The 22,898-nt window shown below is 38.8% G+C and overlaps 1 protein-coding gene across 4 annotated transcripts in view; it reads left to right on the forward strand.

Annotated features, from left to right (window-relative positions):
- CARMIL1 (capping protein regulator and myosin 1 linker 1) overlaps positions 1–22,898 on the forward strand; it is a 200,513-nt gene that overhangs the window by 96,846 nt on the left and 80,769 nt on the right. For all 4 annotated transcript variants that reach the window (XM_082322077.1, XM_082322078.1, XM_082322080.1 and 1 more), the window contains exons 9-16: positions 644–719; positions 3,366–3,454; positions 8,087–8,181; positions 11,917–12,003; positions 15,756–15,859; positions 19,429–19,506; positions 19,622–19,698; positions 20,636–20,740. In XM_082322077.1, the coding sequence (XP_082178203.1) occupies positions 644–719; positions 3,366–3,454; positions 8,087–8,181; positions 11,917–12,003; positions 15,756–15,859; positions 19,429–19,506; positions 19,622–19,698; positions 20,636–20,740 (711 nt within the window). The remainder of the gene's footprint in view (positions 1–643; positions 720–3,365; positions 3,455–8,086; positions 8,182–11,916; positions 12,004–15,755; positions 15,860–19,428; positions 19,507–19,621; positions 19,699–20,635; positions 20,741–22,898) is intronic.

Consider the following 22,898-nt stretch of genomic DNA (forward strand, 5'->3'; position numbering starts at 1 on the left):
TAGTGTACAGACATGACATTTATCAACGTCTGTTCTTGGAGAAACTTAGCAGAGGGAGAGCAGATCACATTAAGAGGCTTGGAATGAAGAAAACAGGAATAATTTAGAATTTCATTTGTGAAATCCCTTTTACAATTAAGGAGGGTTTGTGCTGAAAGTCGCATTATCCTTTTGCAGGTCTCCTGCTTCCTGGGGGAATTTAACTATAGAGATGAGACAAGGAGGTGTTCTCTAGAAGCATTCAGTCATGGAATTATATTAAATCATCAGACTGCCAAAAAGCTTTTTAGCATCATGCTCAATTATAATTAGAGGTGATTAAGAAGCTTAAATATGTCACAGGCTGAAGAAAAAGTAATGCTAAAAGTAGGAATGGCAGCCCAGACAAATTCCTGGTTTAAAAATTCATGCTAGAATGGATGTCAGTTGGCCAGTCAAAAATTTGTATTAAAATACGAGAAAGACACAGCTGCTGGTGATGCTCGTTCTTTAGAATACAGAGCTTTCTGTAATGGGGACGGTGGGCAATTAACATTGCAAAAGCATGGGGAATTACATATGAAAGAACACTTAAGAGATTGTTTCAAGTTATCAAAGCTGACAGTTACATGAAATGTGTGTAAAAGTGTTTTTCTTTTTCTAGAGACTTAATACCTATAGTTGCTGCTCTGGAGTATAATCAGTGGTTTACAAAGCTGTCCTCCAAGGATCTGAAATTAGTAAGTAATACATTGAAACAGTATACCTGCTCCTACCAGGCTGTGCTGTGTTTTAGAGGATGCTATTACATTTTTCAAGGTGAACTTTTTTAGGCAAGTACAACTGGGCAATCTATTGAAATTCTTTTTTCCCTTAATCATATCAGGAAAATATAAACTGTTGGATAGTTAATTCCTGCCATAGAAATACTGCTAAGAGTCAGGTCTTGTTAAAATTTCAAGTGAATAAAGTTTGAAAACTTTGTTGGGCAATAACAGTAGCCCATAAAAGTACTTTTTTAAGCATTGCTGGCTCCCTCAAACAATATTGGGTGACTAAATAAGAAACTAACTCTAAAGTAGACAGAAATCTCTGTTGCTTTTTGGGGTTGGAAAGAAAATATCGGGATTCTTTTTTTTTTCTCACATATAAAGCAGGTTTTTCCTCTTAATTTTCATTGCAACTTGATGAATTTTTCTCCCAGTTGTCTGAAGCTAACCCTGTGTAGTAATAAGTTTGTAGTGATGTGTGACATTGCTATTCTTCCACATCAGTTTTCTTTCTGAAATGCAAAAAGGGGGCAAATCTAAACAAGTTGGACTACTGAAGAAAGGGCCAAGAAAATCAGTAATTATGTGACTTTTAAAATATATCAAAATATACTATTTCTCTAAACTTGAAAGTTTATGGTCACAGGTGGAGTTAGTGGTTTGAGAAGTTGTTTTCACACTTACATCCAGAAGCTTTTGTCCTTAAAATGAAGGTTGAGTCTCATCTTGTTTAAATTGATGCAATTTTATTGATCTGAAAATGCTCTTATTGCATTCCTAAGCTAGCATTTTCCATGAAAATTCAGTAGAAACTAGCTTATGTGATTCTTGGCAGAAGAATAGGCAAAAAACTTTTCTTTCTTGCTGGGACATCTTACTCAGAAATATGCACGGAATGAAACTGGGGGTATTTTTAATCCTGTTGTAGTTCACTGTTAAAATCTCCGTTGTTAAAAGGTTCAGTACAATTACTCAGTTTCTGCTTCAATGAAATGAGACAGTTTGCTTAGTTAGAAGACTGGTCGGTGTAGTTTGTTTAGAACAAGAACTGGCCATATTATCTGTCTGAGATATTATGTGAAAGTTTTTTTGAATTCTTAGCAACTTTTCTGTGGAAAACAAACTTTGTTAACCTTGAAAATGCACCAATTGCTTAAAAAAAAAAAAAAACAAAACACCATCAACAAACAAAGCGAAAAACTATCTTCCACAAATTCCATTTTCAGTCAAAAACACCAGAAAAATGTAAATTGTTGGACGGTAAATCTGTGCCATAGGAACACTGCTGAGGGTCAGTATGAGGTCAGACATATCCAGAGGCCATTGAATGCTTTGTGCTTCATAAGTCCCGCTCTGACATTGTGTTTGATAGATGGTATCCATAGTGTTTTTATAGTACATGCATGAAACTTTCCACTTGCAATCACACTGCTGTAGAAGCATTGTGATAATATTCTGAATTATTGAAATATGGAAGGCAAAGATAGAATTGGGAAGATGACTGAGTTGACAGTCTTTAGGAAAAATTGTCACCTTTGCTGTGTAAAAGATTAATAAGATTTTATGTGTGTGGTGGATCAGTTTTTTTTCTTTTTAGGAGATTCAATTAGTTTAAAATCTAAAAAATCCTAGAAAATGTCAGACTGTCATTAGAGACACAGATGTGCCAGGTATGACTGTCACGTTGTTTTTAAAGCTGGATAACAGAATAGTTTCAGCATTTCATGATCATAACTGAAATTCAGCTTTGGAGTTCACATGAATGTTGGTTAGTGTGTGCTGTGGGGAAGGGAAGGGGAAAAAAAAAAAAAAAAAAAGGCAAATCCAGAAGCAAAATAAAAGATTATAATAAAAGATGATGAGGTACAGAGTTCACTGTATGGCTTTTGAATCCTTAATGTTTTATCTCTCTCTTTGAATGAACACAGTAAACAAACTCTTTTGTTACCATGTTTTGTTCATGGTATTTGCAAATGTCCGTGCAAATTCTAGAACCAACAACAGTAAGATCATGAGATGGGATTTACTTCTATGTAGGTTGGGAGAATTCATACTGAAATACACTGACCCTTAAGCACTAGTCCTTAGCAGTCTTTGGAGGCCCTGTAGGTAGAGTGCTTTTGCTCTTGAGTTTGTTTGGTTTGGTTTGGTTTGTTTTTTTTTTTTTTTTTTTGTCTGCCTTATAACATCTTTCTTTTTGTTTAGTTGTCATTCCTGGTCAGGCTTTATTCTCCTTCACACTAGTTGCCACTTTCTTCTGAAGGATTAGCATGCATATGAACAAGATTGCTTTAAAAATTAAGGGAGCAGTTTTTCTGAATCACAGGGTTTGGACTTTTTACTATCATTATAAAAATTCTGCTCCCTATGATTAGGTGGCCTGCTTCATATATGACTCGCTTTTAGTCTGCCTCTCGCTTCCCTAAGTCTTTTCCAGAAGTCCTCTGTTGCCATCTGACTCTCTCTCTGGGATGATCCTTGTATTCTTACTTACTATTTATGTATGACAAAAAGCTGATCACGGCCTGGATCCCATTACGATGTACAGCTTATAACTCAATAACTGTCTGTTCCATGTTTGTGTTCTTTAACGCTGTTCTGTCTTTTCTCTGGCAGTCCACTGATGTCTGTGAGCAGATACTGCGAGTGGTGAGTAGGTCCAATCGATTGGAAGAACTGGTATTAGAGAATGCTGGACTTCGAACGTAAGTAAATCCTTTGAAATGTTGCATTAGTTATTGCTTACTCCCAGCAAAAAGGATGTGTGATGTGTGGTAGCCAGAACAAGCATTAAAAAAACTCGTGCTCGATGTCTCCATTGTTCTGAGGAGCCTGTAGTCATGAGCTTGTCATCAGGTTTTTCAGAGGTTCCTTATGTCCAAGAGATCCCTTTGAACTGATGGTTTTTCAGATTCTGCCTGGAGAGTTGGGTTAAGTGGAGCAAAATGGATTGGATAAGGGCATAAGCCCTAAATTAGCTCATACTGTTCCTCTGCAAATACGGTTGCCAATAGAAGTATGAACACCTTTTTGTCATTTAAAAAACAGTGTTTGAGGTTTTGTTTAAAAAAGCATATTATTTCATCTCGCATAACAGATTATAGTTTCATTCCAAGGAGAGCCGGTGTTATCTTATGGATTGCAATTATCAACTTTTAAAGCAAGAAAGTAGATAATTAAGTTTAATGCCTTGAAGGAAGGGTACATAGAGGGTACATCCTTGCATATGTTTTAAATACAGTAGGTTGTAGTTACTAGATATTTGCCTTTTTTCCTCTTTATAGGAAATAGAAGCAAAGTTCAAGGTACAAACTAGCCCAGCTGGAAGTATTTGTAGCTTATTTTAGTGTTAGAGTAGCATCCAAGACCATGCAGACAAGATAAAGTCTAGCGCTAATGAATTTTTATGTTATTTTAAAAAGCAGTGGAAAGTTGGCAGAAGCGGAACACTACACTGAATTGAAACTAAAGAAGGGAAACAAGCACAGGGAAAGTATTTGGTGTGCTTTACATTGCCTCCTCTTCCATTGTTTGGGTCTTTTTGCCCTTTTTAAAATGGGTTTTGCATTGAAATACCTTTAAAAGAAAATTGCCTAAATGACACAGGAAACTTGAGGTAGAGTTTGGAATTACACCCAAACTTTCTGATCGCTAATGAATTGCTCTTAATAGCTGTCATTTCAAACATAAGCACCTGATTTTCATCTCGTTTTTCTTGTGGTACGTGCCATGAAATCATGATAATCATGAATATTAAAAGATATATTGACTACCTTTGCACATTGCCTACCTTAACTTATCGCAGTTGGATTAACTGGTTTTGGTTTTAACAGGACTTGACAGATAATCAACCTGTGACTTTGGTTTTCATGTCTCCATCTACATGCCTTGGTGTATATCTGCTCCCATCAGCATTGTCTGTCTGTTTTTGTCAAGGACGCATTTGTCAGTTTTACCAGTTATCATATCTGGTTGCTAGGAGGAAATCCTGTTGTTACTGGGTATCTTCACAGAGCTTATAGACCAGCCATTTTTAATGAGCTGTGACAGACTGCTGGACCAGGGTTAAGAAAGAGCTACCAAGAGCAATGCTTTGAGAAATAACCTGAGCAGATGCAAGAGCGTATTTCCTCCTGCAGCAGAGTCAGTTTAAGATGATTCCATTCTTTTCTACCTCCAGCTGCTCATTTCTGTGATTTAGTTTGGGACATGGCCCCATAAACACTTGTCATCCTCCCAGCTGATGAGACAGCAAACTGTTGTGCAGTAGTAGTTGTAAGGGCCCAGGACTAGTAAAGCATGGACTTGCTGTTGCGGAAAACAGGTTGTCAGATGAAACTGCCTGTCTGATAAGATTTGTGCCAGTTTAGATGCTCTTTAAAATTTTATCCCCATTGCCATTTCTTTAACAGATGTAAAGGGTGCAGTGTAGATTATTTTAGATGGCTTTAATGCATAAAGCAAACACTAATGTTTTGGTAAGCGTTAGGATGCTAACTAAGGTGGGTAATATCCAGATTTCAGGGAAAGGGGGATAGTTCAGGATGGCCTGAACAGATGAGCTTGAAAAGAGAGTTACATCCCTCAGGTAGTTTAGAGGAATGGGGCAATATGTGATAACCAGAATATTAATTTCCATGAAACTGCAAGATGGGTTCTTCAGTCTGCAAAGGCCTGTTTACAGGAGCTGGTGAAAATGATCTATTTGTTGTACTTATGTACTCCCTGAAAGCTAGCAGGCAGAATGTCCCTGCCGCCTTCCGTACCCTCCTCTGCAGCCCTGTTCCAAAGGGAATGGCCAGCTGCAACAGGGGGGGAACAACAGAGGTGCCTGCTGCTGGTGCCCTCAGTGACGTTGCATCTCAGCTTCCCCTGCTGGATGGGCTCTGAATGTCCTTAGACCTAACCGTGTTAGTTCCTCCCACACACGTCCTCTTTTTTTCTGTTACAGGGATGTTGTCTAGACAGATCTTGAGAAATTGTTTTGTTTGTCTGACATTTTCAGATCTGTGGTATTCTTATCCTTGGTGAAATATCCTTACTCTATGTGTAGTTAAATTGAGTCTTTTTTGGGCTTTACCTCCAAGCCTGAATGTCCTCAGTTCAGGCAACCATGCCTGTGCAATGCATACAGAGCGAGTTTGATGCTTCATAGAAAGTGTCAGGCTTACGTTGCATGCTGTGTGCCTGAAGTGTGCAGCCCAAAAAAGCAATACATTTTAGGACTTGAAAGAAAGACTGGACAAAGGAGATATCTCCGTTTATGGTAGAGGCTGTGCAGGGAGTGGGGAAGTTGTATTAGTTTTTTCCAAAATAAGCCTTGGAGCCCCATGCGCTCTACATAAGTAATCCAGTGCTTTCTGGTGGCAATCACTTTACTGTGCCTTTGCTAAGTAGTTCACACATACCTCAGTTGTCCAGAAAGTTCTGGTAATCCTCCCTATATTGGTGGCAAAAGCTGGAGCAGAGTTTGTAAACAAGCCTGGAGGTGTAGGCAGAACACTGTAATGACAAGAATCTGTTAGCAATAAAGGAAGAGGAGGAAACTCCCCATGAAGAAAGGTTTTTTTGTTTGTTTTTTTAACTCAAAACCTCATTTTTCTTGGCTGGACATGAGGAGCTTGATTCAGTTGCCTAAGCACAGGCATCTAGTACCATTTGAAATACTGGAGGGTATCCACGGAGTGTTGGCAAATGTAACCGAGGACCTACAGGAGATATGTAGTCTTCTACAGCGGCAGCTGGTAGCAAAGCAGGATACCCTGAGGCCTGTCAGGTGGCACAGATTCAAGCCCAGAATATTTTTTTGTTAAGTGTTTGTATTCACATGCTGCTTGTATCTTAGGAAGAGAATACACGTTTCCTAAAGGCAGCACATCGTTGTGCATTTGCAGCACTGGGTCCTGGTCTACCCGCAGGGGCCCATCTAAGGACATGGGGTTTCACAGGGAAACTAAACTTCCCTAGAACATCTGTACTCAGGTAGACCTTGCAACAACACATAACCAAAAGCTATTGAGACTATTGCTGTCCAGTCTCCACTCCTATCCAGAGACTGCAAAAGGATGCTACCTCCTCTGCTATTCTCGGCACACAGGCTGGTCACTGTTACTGTAGGCAGGATCTGTCATGAGAAAAATGGGCAGTGTTAGTTAGCACTCTTCTAGCAATGTAGCTGGTAGTTCTCCACCACTGGCCTACAGAAGGTAAGATATTGCACTTCAAGGCAGAGAGAGAAAGAAGCTCTGTGAAGGAAGCTCAAGGGATATTTTTGATTTCTACCTCAGTATCTAACTTAGGTGAAGAACATTGAAATTACAGTCTCAGTTTAACACAAGTACACAGGAGGGCTAGTCCCTTAATACATGGAAGCTTCCCAGTAGGTAGAAGGACAGAGGGTTTGTCTCAGAGCTGGTAGCAGGCAACAGCCTTGTGACTTAATGCAAGGAACATGTCTCCACCTGAGTCTGACAGTGTGGTCGTGTAGGAAAACCCAAGCTAGCTTTGAACTTAGTGCTGTAGGTGGTGGTAGTCCAGCTGCAGCAAAATGCTCTGAGATGGGGCAGCGTTCCCTTGCCTCTCAAGTCGATTTGAAAAAGAGGTAGGTCATGCTACTACAGCTACCTACCAAGTTGGTTAAAGTTAGTTTAAAGCTATCTGTGCTGCCTGGCCAGGCTGGTGTGAGCATTATCGAACTGATAGACCGCTGTGTCTCTTGGGACACATTGCTGGGACTGTGGTCAGCCAGTTATGTACTTTGATTCTTCTCACTGTAAAAAGAATCAAGCAAAGACCAGTTATCAGTGTGCTGCTGTTCTTTGAGAGCATTATTCCTGCTGATTTACGAGGTCAGAAATACTCCTGGTTTGTTGACCTTTTGGATATGCTGCAAAGCCCATCTGTTTGAGTGACTGTTGGTAGACAGCTGCTGCAAATGAGGGGGTTGGCTTGCTAGGGAAGGAGGTAGTGGTACGCGAGTCATTGTGTATATCCCACCCGTGCGTGGCATGGAAGAGATGGAAGATGTGCTTGAGTTTTAAGTTATTCTGTGTAACTCCTTTTTTATATCTTCAGGTCTTTGTCAAAAGCAGTTTGAGCTTTGATTGAGTTCCCTTCAGTCTCTTAGGCCAAAGAATAAATAAATAATAAAATAACCTGCTTTGAAAGTTAGCAAATTAGCCAGATAAGCATTGTTTAAAACTGTGAAGAATCAGTTACTGCTCTGCGGTAGGATAGGCCACTTCTGCCTAGTAATCCCTCAACATTTTTAAGCCTCCAAATGTGCTGTTGATACAGATGACAACAGGAGTCTTTCTTCCTCTCTCCTTTTCTTGCAGAGATTTTGCACAGAAACTAGCCAGTGCCCTAGCCCATAATCCCAACTCAGGACTCCATACGATCAACCTTGCTAGCAATCCACTTGAAGATAGAGGTACTGTAACATTTATATTTTTCTCTTTCTACAAATGTAATAGGAGGATTACTGCTGCTCTGTTCAGCTTTGCCCAAATAATAGGATATTGTTCTGTTTGTAATGCTATTGTAAATACCTGTTGTTCACAAATGACTGAGAATAGCAATTCTTTTTTGATTTATACGTATCCATTAGCTTGCTGAAAGACATTTAAATGTCTTCAACCAACCATGGATTTAATTAGATTTCGTTACATTTTCACAGAGGTTTCTTTTAAAGGAAGACAGAACCCAGTGACTGTTCAGGACTAGAGAGTAAATAAAGTGGCGTGCATTTTTAAAGGCAATGTAATCAGGTGAAAGATGAAGCATGAGGCAACTTTGTTGCTTGGATTATATTTTCCTGATGGTTTTGTGTTTTTATTTCAGCCATAATTCCGTACTTATATTCAGTATTGAAGCTATTCTTTTTTTCAGCTTTGTGCTAGTCTGTCGTGTTGCCAGTACTTGGCGAAGTTCAGTAATACTGGCATAACTGGCATCCTTATGGAGCAAAGTGCTGTTGACTCCACAAGATGGAAAATCAAGCTGAACAGCTCAGCTTTTCTGAGACTAGGCACCGCTAGGCATGATTTCAGTACATATCAAGTCAAGTCATTCCCCTTCTTTGTCTACTCTCTTTTCACCCAAGAGGCATTTATTTTTAAAATAAGGTTACATTCTTTCAGTCTGGAGTTGACCCTTCAGCGCTGCCCATGTGAGATTTCCATTTGCTTCACTTAATGCATTCCAGGCACACAGTGTTCTGGGATCAGACTATCTTGTGCTTCTGTTGGGCCAGAAGAAAAATAAGAATTTTATACAGTGAACCTTTTCTTGGTTTATTTGGTTTGTTTTGGGGAAGTTTTCCAGTCTCTTTGCTGTCATGATTCAAAATGGAAAAACTGTTCATTTTGATTACAACCTGACTGACTCAGAATGTTGTTAACACAGAGTTTTGTAGGTGTCTTTCCTTTCCCACTGTTTCAGTGAGGAAAAAAAAGATGGGAAGGGGTTTTTTCCCTTCCGCTTTTGTATCTCTCTTCCTTTTGACTAGAAACAAATATGAAAATATTTTTGGTTGTAACCTATTCAGAGTAGTTTTTTATTTAAAATTGTTCACATGAATTGCTTTAACTCTTCTGATTACCTCTTGCCTGCTGATTACTGCTTGGCCTCCTTAAGAATCCATATCACGTGAAAGCCAATGTTTTGCTGAAGAACATTATTATTACAATGTGCCATAGGCCTAACTGCATTGTACAAAAATTTCTGTAGTAAGTTGGAAAAAAGACTGTCACATTGTTGCTTCTGCTGTTGAAGTAGTGTATTTAGATTTTGTTACATGAAGGTTTTTTTTAAAAGGAATTAATTTTTATCTTGAAAGCAAAACAAATAACCAAAGCATTTGGTAGATATTCTACAGTGCAGGGTATAATTTTTTTTTTTTTTTTAAAACATATCAGTGTGGGTACTTTCTTTGCAACAAACTTATAGATTCAAACCATTCTGCAGTATCCATATACAAGAAACAAATGAAATGCAGAAACTACAACTTGGAGAAATTAGTAGGGTTTTTTCATTATCTCTGTCTCTCCTATCACATGCAATTAAGATCTGACCTTTTAATTAGAGAATTAGATAAGTTATATGAGTACTTAAAGAGAAATTAACTATAATTGCAATGTGCGAATATTGCTGCTTTTCAGTTTAAGAAAGATTTACCTGTCCTGTGATCTGATATTCACCGAGTGCAAGGCAGATTTGACTTTATTAAACCGAAGGGGCAGCAAGCATTTCACAAGTAAAAGCTGGCGTAATGGTGGAGATCCATGTAAGCATATGGATTTTGGAAAATATCTCTTGAAAAATCACCTGCAGGAACTGAAAGTTCAACCAGATTATTTTGCAATTATAAGAGAAATAACAGAGTTGTGTGAATTATGGGGAAGAAGATATTGTTGTGCCTTGTTTGAACAAAAAACCCACCCTAAGCTATTATATATTACTGAGTACCAATAAGTAAAGACGTTATATTATTACATTAATGCAACTGTCTGTATTCCAATAACATGGGTAGTGTGTTTCATTTAACTAAGGCATAGGACCTGGCTTCAGTTCAAATACAAAGCAGTGTTTATATGAAGTGATTTACTCTGAGACCAGTCTTAATTTGTGATTGGCTTCCCTTTATGGTACTGTCAATATTTGTGAGACTAACACCTGGGAAGTTTATTATCAGTCTTGGCTTTAAAATCTAGCCACGCTAAAGTGATGGGAGTTTTGCTTTTGGCTCTACTAGGGTAAGAATTTAATCTCATATTTTGTTAAAAATAATGCAAAACAAACATACTGAAGCCTAGAAATACTCAGATCCAAAACTGTGTGCCTGGATGCAGTTAACTCTACTGCTGCCATTAGAGTTCTCATCTCTGTTACGAGGTTAGCAAAAATGGGTGGCTTAAATAGCCTTCAAGGGCCTGAGTGACCAGAAGCGCTTTTTCTTTTCTGCACCTGATCCCTGTATCTTATAACTGGGTGGATCCTTAACCCCCAGTGCTGGTAAGATGTTAAGATTGTTCAGCTTGGCTAGAATAAACATATGTATGTGACCTACTAGCGGACTGTTTCATGTCTGCATTATGTGGAGAAGGGTATCAGCTTTTTCATTTACTGCATTTTGAAACAAGTAAAAGGCTTTACCCCCTTTCTCTTTGCCCTTTTCTCTCCAAGTGAGTTGCTGTAGAAGACTATATTTCACACCGCAGGTTAAGCCTGGAGTTTCAGTGTTGATTTATTTCTCTAATAAATATTTCATGGATTGGTTCCATTGTTATTTAGGATGTGCCCTCTTAATCAAATTTCAATCTTTTGCTTAAATGGAGGGATTAAATTTATGGAGTGTGGAACTTGGATACACTGAGAAAGGGTTTTAATGGAAAGTCCCTTTTTTTTTTTTTTTTTTTTCTTTTGTTGGATTTGTGCTGAGGTAGTCCAACCTGTGTCAGCATCTTAATAGGTTTTTACTGTTTGGGATCGCAAGCAGTTGTAGCATTTCCAAACCTGTGTCCTGGCTGGTAACCTGCAGGCTACTGTAAGGGAATTAAGTGGCCATTACGACTTGGTGGAGGTTTCAGGCTCTTAGGGTTTACCTCAGAAAAAGAGGGCAGTGTTAGCTAACATTGGGTATCTCTCTTGCCTTGACGACCCTTCCTTTTAAAAGAAAATGAAAATAGTTTGAAGTTTCACGTGAAGTACCACTGTTGGGTTTTATTCTGTGGTTCTTTTTTTTTTAATGTTTGGGGTTTTGTTTTTGTTTTTGTTTTGTTTGTTTGGTTTTTTTTTTTTTGGCTGAACCACAGAGCTTCCAGATTTCCCAAGTGCTGACTGTTTGACATATGTAATATCTTCCCATTGATTCCTCAAAAGTACGTGTGCATTATATAGTTTAAACTAATTAAGGTGGCTTACTGATTATTAACAGCCAAGTTCTCTATCTGTTCAGTGGTTAGCAAAGAAGGGATCTTGACTACATCAGTCATTTCAAAGATCTATGGTCATAAAAAGACGGCGTCATTTTGGGCCCACCCCCACAGTGAGTGCAGTTCCTCCTGTAGTTCCACCAGTGCAGTTTGCCCCTGGTATGGTTGCTGGGAAAAACTGAGATCGCACAGTTGACTCGAAAACATCCATTTTCTCTTTGCTCCCCCGACAGGTGTGTCATCTTTGAGCATCCAGTTCGCCAAACTTCCAAAGGGACTGAAACATTTAAATTTATCTAAAACCTCCTTGTCACCTAAAGGTATGTTTTATAAGTATGCCTCTTCTTCTGTTCTAAAAGTTTCAGGCTTCCATCCTAATAATACCTTTTGTTACCAGATTATAAAGTAAGTAATTCTGTGAATAATTTACATGTGTATTCTCAACAGCACAGCTGCTTTTTTGCAGTCCTGGGGTGCTGAACCATTGGCTGGGTTCTGTGTCCCCTTCAGCACTTTGAAAATCTCTTACTTGCTTCTGTAAGCTTTGGGCTTGAACCTGTATTGTAAAGATTGAATTTAGAATTGGCATAAATATGTTTTGTATATGCTTCAAAAAGATGTCTGAAGCAAAAAAGTGTAGGGAATTTTCCAAATGTTTTGCACACAATTATTTTATGAACTCAAGTGTTGTGACAATGGCTGTTAAGTGGTTTGTTCTGAGTAAAGACTTATTTGTTTTATAATTCCCAAATTTCTAATTTGATATTGTAATTGAAATGTATGTATATTTTAAAAGCAATAACAGTACTGAAACACAAGTCAGAAGCTTTCAGGGTTTTTTGCATTGCTGTTTTAGAAATAATAGATGCGTTGACCACTTAACCAGACTGCACAAACTCAGGGTCTCCTGTATAGAACATGAGTGTTAAAAGTAGAAGAAATGCAATGACATTATTGCAGCTTTTTCGCAGATGTTGATGACCTGGAAAAGATGAATGAGTTATGGTCTATGAAGGATGCTAGTTGGTAACAGATAGGAGCCATGCTCTTTTATCCTTTTAATGACCGCTCTGTGAAGCGCACATTCTGTGTTCTCCTAAGCTTTAAGGGTTGACCTGGGGGGATATGGATGGGAAGAAGGGGGTTTTTTTGGGTTTTTTTTTATGAGTGTTCTGTAGCTCTTGTTATGCTGAAGTAAATAGTAAACCCTAAATTGAATTTATTCAATCCTGATTTTCATTAAAAAGACTTTATTAAGCTCTGGGGTTGTTTTTTTCCACTGCTAACTCCATTTTTGGTGACGAGCAATTGATTAAGAATCTTGACTAACCTTACGTGTACTCTTGAGATGAGATGTTCAGGAATTTGACAGAAATTCATGCAGTTCTGGTATGTTCATTCATCCTGTGCTTTTCTTCATGTGATATGAAGGATTTCGGCAAGTACTTGTGATCGTTGAGTCAAGAGAACACTCTAGCTATGCTTCTGTCTTCATAAAGAATAAATGCCAGCTTGCTGAAGTTCATCCACAAAACTCTTGTCAGTAAAAATGAATTCTGAGGTTATAAAAAGAATTCAGGTTTTTAACACATTTTTTTAAGACAATCTTTAAACAAAAGCTGAAAATATATTCCAGTATGCCTAATACTGACCTCATGTGAATCCTAGTCCAGGCTGCATTGCAATGACTATCTATTCTCCAGAGAGTTACATGTCACCATGAATATTGTCCCATGGCAGTTCCTCAGAATTCCTTAAAGAAGTATATAAAATGTCTTAAAATTGGAATTCTTATAACCCTCTGGACCTGAAGAAACTCAGCTTCACCTCTTCGGTTGTCTGCAAAGCTGTCTGTCTTAGCCGGTTTTCCTTTAACTTAAGAAGACGGTACTAAATTCATTTTAACTTAGGAGGCTATTTTTGAACTTGTAATATTGAGGGGGGAATATTGTGATGTTTTTTGTGGGGAAAGTCTAAAGGAGACCTTGGATCTTGGATTCAGTAGACTCCAAGGGGAATGGCGCTTTTTTTTTTCCCCAAGCCTTTCTTTTTCTTTTATTTTTTTTTTTTTTATTTATTTTGTGCTTTTCAGTTTCAGGAATTCTGTACAATCCCTCGCTGGTTTTGACCTTATTTAAAAAGTGCTTTCTATTCAAGATAAGTTTCTAAGATTGAGAAGTGAAGTTCAGGTGGTAACCTCCCAGCTGATCTTTCTCCAAATATTGTATCTCAAAGTTCCTGAGAGCTATTAACACTCTGAGCCTCCTGAGAGTGGTAAAAGAGCATGAAAGATTGTCTGCAAATGAAAGTGAGATTACTGTTAGAGTATAGCATGAGGTAGGTGAAGTTCAAACAAAAATTTATTGATTTGAAGATTCTGGTTAAATGGAAAATTCTAGTATACTCATTCAAAGATAGGGCTTGCTTTTCTGAGTCCAAACCAAAGGCTAATTAAAAAATCCCTCATTCACATTGTTTGCCTTAAGTGATGTGGCTGATTTTGAGCATTTGGCACTTTTTAAACATGAAACAAGCAGTGACATTATGGATTGTTTGATAGGTCATCTTCTCTCCCAGAGTCCAACACTGCTCCTGAATTCCCAGAATTGGTTCTTGATATAGTATATGCTGAATTGTTGAAAGTACATTACATTCATTTCTTCTACTTCTTGTTGCTTATAAGTGCTGTTGAGAAGACTCACTAAAGTGAACCCAGAGCAATAAGCTCTAGTGGTTAAATAGAGCTTTTAGATCTTTCAAAGTTTCAAAAAGTATTTGTTTGCAGTTTACCTTATAGATAGGGTGTGAATTCAACAATGCAACGTTAAGGTAAAAGAAAAATTACACTGAACAGAAAAGTTTTGAGACTTGGCAGAGATGTCACTATGCTTCGATTCTTTTCAGTGTCAAAAGCTTCCTGAAACCAAGAGCCATACTACTAACATGGGAGACTTTCTTAATATTTGGAAGCTTGGAAAACTAAAGCACTGAAATGGGATATTATGGTCTTCAGTGGCTTGCTAGCTGCTTCCTCCACATCCTTACTGATAAATCCGTTTCATAGTAGTTTTTAATTGAAGAATGGACATGTTCCATCCATTGAATACCAGTCCATTTTCGCTGACCAGTAGCTTTGAGAAATTGCTCAAAATTGTGTAGTAGATCAAAACACACGCCTACTTTATAGCTTTGGCCAGGCACTTACAAAACACATGCACGTAAGAAACACATGCATGTTACTGCTTGAAAGACAGCAATGGCCATCTACAATAAATTAAAAACTTTGTGATAAGCTACAGAACCCTCAGATGAAAGTTAGATTTGCTGGAAGTAGCCACGTCCTAATTTGTATTTGGAAAAGCTGAAGAATTTTAGAGGAAGAAAACTCTGTCTGGTTTGTTCCCAATGAGAGCTTTTTAACTTTAATTTGAAAAATATGTATTTGTTCTAATCAAGCATTGAGAGTCTTTATGCATCTTTTCATATTTTAATTAACTAACTATTTTTCTGAAATTACAGGCAAATATGTAATTGAAATATTTTTAATTTTTAGGTCTCGTCAGTTGATTTTGAAGTTCTGGCAATTATAATTGTTAATATACTTGGTCTTCCACAGATAGTTTCATCTGCTTCCACATACACTTTTTATCTAAATATTATTGTTTGCAAGAAGACACTGACTTAACATTATGGAGTAAACTGTTCTAAAAATCTGTTTCAAAATGGGATTGCACTGCTAAAGCCATTGCAGACTTTGCAAAATGACTTCTTTCCTGGATCCAGGATGTATAACACACTGTGGCTCCATCGGGGCAGCTGGTGGAGCATGGTCCAGGCAAAACTGGGCACGCTGTGGCAGGGAAGAATCTTGTATCTGCTGGCGATCTGCCTTCCTGCTGCAGTACAGTGGTGGTAACAGGAGGTCATTAAACGTTTATGTGTGTCTGTGTTCACTGAAATTGTGCACTTGCAGGGTCTGGGCTAGTTTTGTCTCGAGTTGACTGAGATGAGTACTAACTTTCTTTTTATTTTTTTTTTTTATTTATTTATTTTTTTTTTAAATTTTTGGCAGGCGTGAATAGCCTTTCCCAGTCACTGAGTGCCAACTCACTGATCGCGAACACGCTCGTCTATCTTGACCTCTCAGGGAACGCACTCCGCGGTGATGATCTTTCAGTAAGCACTTTCTTCTCATTTGTGAGTTAATGAATGGATATTTTAATTTAATGTTAAGAGAAAGGCAAAGCCATTTTGTTTCGATCCTTCTTTTGGTTTTATTTCAGTAGAGTTCTAGTAGGGGTAGGAGATAACATTTTGATCTCTACTCTTCATTATGTAGTCAGAGAATTAAATTACCCCACCCAACTAAGCAAATCCACATAATTTTAGTTCATCCTTTTAGTCCTTGGCTTCTACTGATAAATAAGAAAACTGCAAGTGTGCCACTTGTTTCAGTGGACTTACCATGCTCCCTGAGTTCAGTTTGAAAGTGACCAAAAAAACAATTAAAAAAACCCTCATCTTCTTTTTAGTGGTAAGTGTATTACAAATTTTTCATTGGAAGGTTGGAAACAATTGATTTCTTTTGACTTGGAAAGCCTTAATTAATTTCCATTTTTCAATATTTTTGTTTGTATAAATAAATCTGTGCACCTCCTTGACACAGGCTGTTGAAGCACATGATTCTTTGAAGAATGTAATTATTTTTTAAATTCCTTTTTTCAGTTTATCAGTTGCCATAGAGGTGCAGCTCTATTTGCTCCATAACAACATCCACTTAGTTCTCAATTTGTATGTATTCACTTTTTGACTGTTACATCCATGTTTTTCTCTCACATCAAAAGTTGTGTGCATGTAAGTGTCAGGTTTTGAATGCTTTAAGTATTGAGCATCTAAAATATGCAACACTAGAGTCACCCAATCATATAATTTAAAGTGCAGTCAGACATGACTATATTACTTTTTCACAAATCTTACTAGTTTCAGATTCATCAGCACATTCAAAGAACTAGTCTTTTCAGACATAAGAGGGGAAAGTTTCAGTAGGACAAGAGGATTTAAAACGTAGCAAACAGTTAAATGTAAAGAAAGACACACAGTGAATTACTCTTAAAGAAAGAATAACATAGCAAATAATGTAAAAACAAAAAGTAAAATAAAATGTACAACTTCGGTAGGCAATGCTTAAATCTTATGTCTACTGACAATGTTTTAAGGGACATAAATACACGAAGTGGGGCATTTCTTGGCCTGTCAGAGAGAGAGAGATTGTTCAAAGAAAAAGATTATTAATACTGAGATCTCTTAATCTGTGGAATAGTTTTCCCACAAGAGTAAGGAAATCCTGTTATTTAGTATTTAAATTAAACCCCAGCAAAGCACAGGGATTTTTAAAGCAGGGACCTTTCTTGCAGTGTAGGTATAGGGGCTAAATGACCTAATTTTTAGAAACATGAATCTATTTTAGAAATGTTGAACATGCTCTGTTTGGCTGGATTTCATGTGGAGTTGAGCGTTCCATGTTTCTGTGAATTAGGTCATGCTTTTATCTTTCTGTGGTGTTCTCTGAGACTAAAAAAAGCCCAAAATAAAACAGCATATAGTAAGAAGTTTTATATACGCTAACATTTGCATGCATATCCTATGCATTACTGAAGCCACCAATATTAAAGTCATTACTTGTCCTGTATTCTCCCTTATACCTTTAATGCACTGCTGATATTGAGAAATAACCATGGGCTTCAGATGCAAAGTAGTTGCTTTCCTCATGCTTAAAGGGGCTGGCTTAAACTTACAAACCAATTAGCCGTTCTGAAATGTAACAGCAACCTGAGTGACATTCCAAGGTATTTCATAGAATCATAGAACACCAGGTTGGAAGGGACCTCAAGGATCATCTGGTCCAACCTTTCTAGCACAATCTAGACGAGATGGCCCAGCACCATGTCCAGCTGAGTCTTCAACGTGTTCAGTGTAGTGGAGTCGACCACTTCCCTGGGGAGATCATTCCAATGATTGACTGTTCTCATTGTGAAAAATTTCTCTCTCGTGTCCAATCGGAATCTCCCTGGGAGTAACTTGTACCCGTTACTGCTTGTCCTCACCATGTGACTCCTCGTAAAAAGGGAGTCTCCGTCTTCTCTGTAGCTCCCCTGTAAGTACTGGTACATGGTGATGAAATCCCCTCTAAGCCTCCTTTTCTCAAGGCTGAACAAACCCAGCTCTCTCAGACTATCCTCATACAGCTTCCCAGACCCTTGACCATCTTGGTGGCCCTTCTCTGGAACTTCTCCAGCCTGTCCACATCTTTTTTGTATAACGGGGACCAGAACTGTACACCATATTCCAGGTGTGGCCTGACAAGCACTGAGTAGAGTGGGACAATGACTTCTTTATCTCTGCTGGTGATGCCCTTTTTGATGCAACCCAGCATCCTGTTGGCCTTCTTGGCCGCAGCAGCACGCTGTTCACTCATGTTGAGCTTCCTGTCCACCAGGATCCCCAGGTCCCTTTCCATGGAGCTGCCCTCTAGCCAGGTGGATCCCAGTCTGAGCTGCACTCGTGGATTATGTTTTCCCAGGTGCAAGACCTTACACTTGTCTTTGTTAAACTTCATAAGGTTCTTGTTAGCCCACGCTTCCAGCCTATCCAGATCTTCCTGCAGGGTAGCTCTCCCTTCCAGAGTGTCTACTTCCCCACTCAATTTGGTGTCATCTGCAAACTTCATCAGGCTACATTTGATCCTATTATCCATATCATTTATGAAGATATTGAATAGCATTGGGCCCAGTATCGATCTCTGGGGGACCCTACTTGTGACAGGTTGCAGGTTTGAAAAAGAGCTATTTACTGCCACCCTTTGGGTGCAGCCCATCAGCCAATTCCTCACCCTCTGCACAGACCACTTTTCCAGGCCATAACGCATCAATTTCTCCAGGAGGCAGCCGTGGGGAACCGTATCGAAAGCCTTGGAGAAGTCCAAGTAGACAACGTCGACCGCTCGCCCCGTGTCAACCAAGCAGGTCACTTTATCATAGAAGGCCAGCAGATTTGTCAGGCACGATCTGCCCTGGGTGAAGCCATGTTGGCTTTCCCCAATCACGTGCTTCATTTGACTCGTGATAGCCCCCAGGAGGATCCGTTCCATAACTTTCCTGGGGATTGAAGTAAGACTGATGGGCCTGTAGTTACCCAGATCCTCCCTTGAGCCCTTCTTGTAGACAGGGGTAACATTTGCCTTCCTCCAGTTCTCCAGGACATCCCCCGATCTCCACGACTTCTCGAAGATTATAGAGAGTGGCCCCCCAATGACATCAGCCAGCTCTCTCAACACACTCGGGTGGATGGCGTCAGGGCCCATCGATTTGTAGGGGTCAAGCTCCTGTAATAATTCACATACTAACTCCTTCTTCACTGATGGTGGGTCTATGTTTGGATCATCCTGGATTTTCGTTCCCAATTTCTAACTAAATTAATTATCATTTGCTGTGAAAGTGAATTGCAAAGAGTAATGTTTGGTTGATGTAGTCTGAGCACTGTTTTTCCCCCTGCCGTTTTAAAAAATTATAGCCTTCAAAAGTAAAACAGGTTGTATTGATTAGGTGAAAAGATGTTTCACACACAACTCTTGTAGTGCGACTTTATAATAAAAGTCTAAAATGTAATGAGAAGTAGTGATCCAGTCATAGGTGTCATAGTATCAAAATTAACATGAATAATTTTTTTTTTCTCTCCATTAATTATAGAGCCTGTACAATTTTTTGGCCCAGCCAAACGCCCTTGTTCATCTGGATCTATCCAACACGGAGTGTGCGCTAGATATGGTAAAGATGTTTTTTGTGGAGATTCAAATACCAATGAAACATTCCCCACCTTCTGTTCCTAGGTACTTTTCTAGGTTAATATAAAGTAAAATCAATCATCTTTGTTTTAAACCAGGTGTGTGGAGCCCTCCTTCGTGGGTGTCTTCAGCATCTAGCTGTCCTTAGCCTCTCTAGGACTCTTTTCTCTCACAGGTACAGTTTAAATGTAATTACTCTCCACTCCTGCAATATTTTGTTTTATAATTTCTTGCTTTCATGTTGCACCTTTCTTTTTAAGAAGAAATCTAAGACTTTTTTATGAAGTCTTAGAAGTCTTAGTTCTCTATGAAATAGGTATTATTTATTCCAAGCAAAATGTTTTCTTTCCCTTTCCGCTCTTTGCTAGATGGCTGTAAAATAAGCTACCTTGTCTAATACGTTTTTTGTGATAGTGATGCAGTGCGAAGTCTGTGTATATATCTTTTGTCTCGAAGAGGCATAACATCAGGCTTTGAAGTCTGACTGACTTGACTCCTCTTTAAATTTGGTTTTTAAAGTTCTTATTTTTCATGATTTGATGATGGTTACAAATGCTTTTTTTTCCTTTTTTTGTCTTTTTCTGGGAGAAAGTCCCTCTGAAAGTCTTTGAGACTGAATGTTGACTTTGTAGAATACTTGCATTGTAGGAAATATTAACATTAGCTTCCCTTTTCTTCAAATGAGTGTCTTGAGTCCATATCAGAGATGATATCTAATTGGGGGTAAGCTGCTCCACCACTGAGTAATTATTTCTAGTGGTGAAAAGGCAATTTCAGGGTTTTGGTAATGTCCTGTTTGATGTTCTACTCGTAAGATATAAGTATGTTCACTATTAACCAGACCTAAATGATCATTCTTTGTAGTTCACCAAACAGAAGCTAGATCGTAATGTCTTCTGTGCAGCAGTGTAATGCTGAGGATTGTTTGTTGAATCAACATTTTGATGACATTATATTTCTAAGCTAATTGAGAGCCACTGATTACAGAGCTGTTGAAGACAGAGGAAATTAAACATGTAAAAGATCATTACAATTCTGACGGCTTGCATTCACTATTTATTGGGATGAGGAGTGTCTAAATGCTACTTCTTAATGAATGCGTTTACTTACAGAAAAGGAAAAGAAGTCCCTCCCTCCTTCAAACAGTTTTTCAGCAGCTCACTTGCTTTGATGCAGATTAATCTTTCGGGAACTAAACTCCCTCCTGAGCCTCTAAAGTAAGAATTTCATTTCATTTTCTCCTGTTGCCTAAAACCTAGTTTGCATTGTTATTATGTGAATGCCTCATATTAAAAATGAGGGGGAAAGGATTTTGCTTTTTTTTTTTCCCATTGTGCATTATTGATATTGCAAGAGTGATTTTCATAATGATCACACATTGAAGAAATGTTGTATCCATCTCATGGTTGAGGCTATTAATCGTATTTTGTTCTGTGGGAATGTCACAGCTGCTTAGCTTCCATCAACATTTTTTTGTGATATATTTCTTACTTTGTGGCTTACGAACAAAACTGTTTGCTTCACAGTAAAATGGGATTATGTACTTGTGTGAGTGCTACTCCTTTGAGGCTGCGATGTTGCAACAGCCGTTGTGAAACTGAACCTGTTGCAGTGCTGAGGAGGGGAGAGCTATTACACAGAGCTATGCCCTCCTTTTAGGGGGAGAGACGATGGCAGCAACTTCTAGGAATGCTAACTGTAATACAGCTCTTTGCTATATGTCACCCACCTGGTGGCTAACAGGTTGTGATGATGTGAACTGGGCACTTCCATTGCCCACCCAACACTGGAGAGAAACTCCTCTTACAGCCTCATGCAGGCTGAGGGAAATTGTATAGCACTGTGTCACCCTTCCTGTGGCCGGTGCAATTGTGAACTGTGGTGAACTTTCTAGACATAAAATTTAAAGGTATGTTTTAAAGTCAAGATAGGTCTAGATAGATAGGTCTAATCTAGATAAGGTCATTCTGTGATTCTGGCAGAATCCTTGTGTTTATTGGGCTAAATTAAAGAAAGGGCTCTTTCCAGAGTATCAACTTGCTAGCTAATATGCATTAAAACATACATAACCCTCTCCGGAGCAGATGTCCAGACATGTTCACTAACTATTTTGGGGAACTCGCCTCTAAAATCCTAATCTAGACACAGATATAGATATATACGTGTATGCACATATACTTGTGTGATTGGGAGCCTGCCTCCTGAGGGAGAACAGGGAAGGGAAGTGGGCAGTAGCTCAGCAAGTGAGTAGCTAATGAATGGGAGCTGATGGCAAAATCAGAGATGCGGGATATGAAGAGTAGTTAGTGAGCACCGGATGGAAAGCTTTTGATACAATCTAGGGAAGGCTGAGGGAGAGAAAAGTGGCAAGCGCCACACAGGAAAGAGCAGTGTACCTTGTTTGGGGATATTGTTCCTTAATGCCATTTGACATTGGAGAGGACAGTACAATATGATGCTTAAGTAAGGTGGATTGAAATCAGTATTCAACTGCAGGAGCCTATCATTTTAGCTCTGATCTTTCACTCTGTTCTGTGTGATGCTCTTGGTTGCTGTCTTGCTTGCTTAGACTTTGCTAAGAGTAGGAAGGTATGGTACTGATGTGTTTTCAAACAGAAGGTGATTATTGAGAAACACGTTGGTTGATTCTGATTAATTCAGGGCTATTGATTCTGTGGTGGAGGGCAGCAGGGAGCTATGTTTAATGAAGCAAGAAGAATGGAGGCTGTATGTGACTAATACACAAGACAATCTTATCAGTGCTACAGGAAAAAAATAATGCTGTGAAACATTAAATATATCTACACAGATTAGGAAAGGCGAGAAGCCCCAAACACTAAGGTTCATATTTAGCTCTTCTCCTTGGCATGTTGAGTATCTCCTGGGGTGTGAGAGTTCTGGCAGGTGAGTGCTCTATGATTGTCTGTGCTCATGGAAGATGTTATTGTATTAATTTATCCCAAATACTTGTGATCCCTTGATCTGCCAGCTGTGCAGCAAATGAGATCTTCCTAGTTGTTTTCAGCCAAAGTGATCTGTATTAGCAGAAACCTACTCTGTTGATAATGTTTAAGCTAATCTGGCTCAATTTGCCTGAATTGGGTTAGAGAGAGTTACTCGCATGACTGGTGTTGGTGGAAGTAAAGAGGCAGTGATGGGTAGCATAGGATGAGCTGAGAGCAGTAACCTCTTTCACCAGCACAGACAGCTCCAGACAGGAGCATCTGTCCAAAGTCCAGCTGGACACGGGTGGTCTCATGAGTGTCCATGCTACTCTCAGCTGGCTGGCATTTTGGCATGGGTTCTTTTGTTTTGTTCTGGTGCCAGTGATCACCTCTTAATATTTTTTGGTAGTTTCCTTGATGTGCTTTTTCC

This window comes from Platalea leucorodia (assembly GCF_965183815.1).
Source record: "Platalea leucorodia genome assembly, chromosome: 1".
In the NCBI taxonomy this organism is placed as follows: Eukaryota; Metazoa; Chordata; class Aves; order Pelecaniformes; family Threskiornithidae; genus Platalea; species Platalea leucorodia.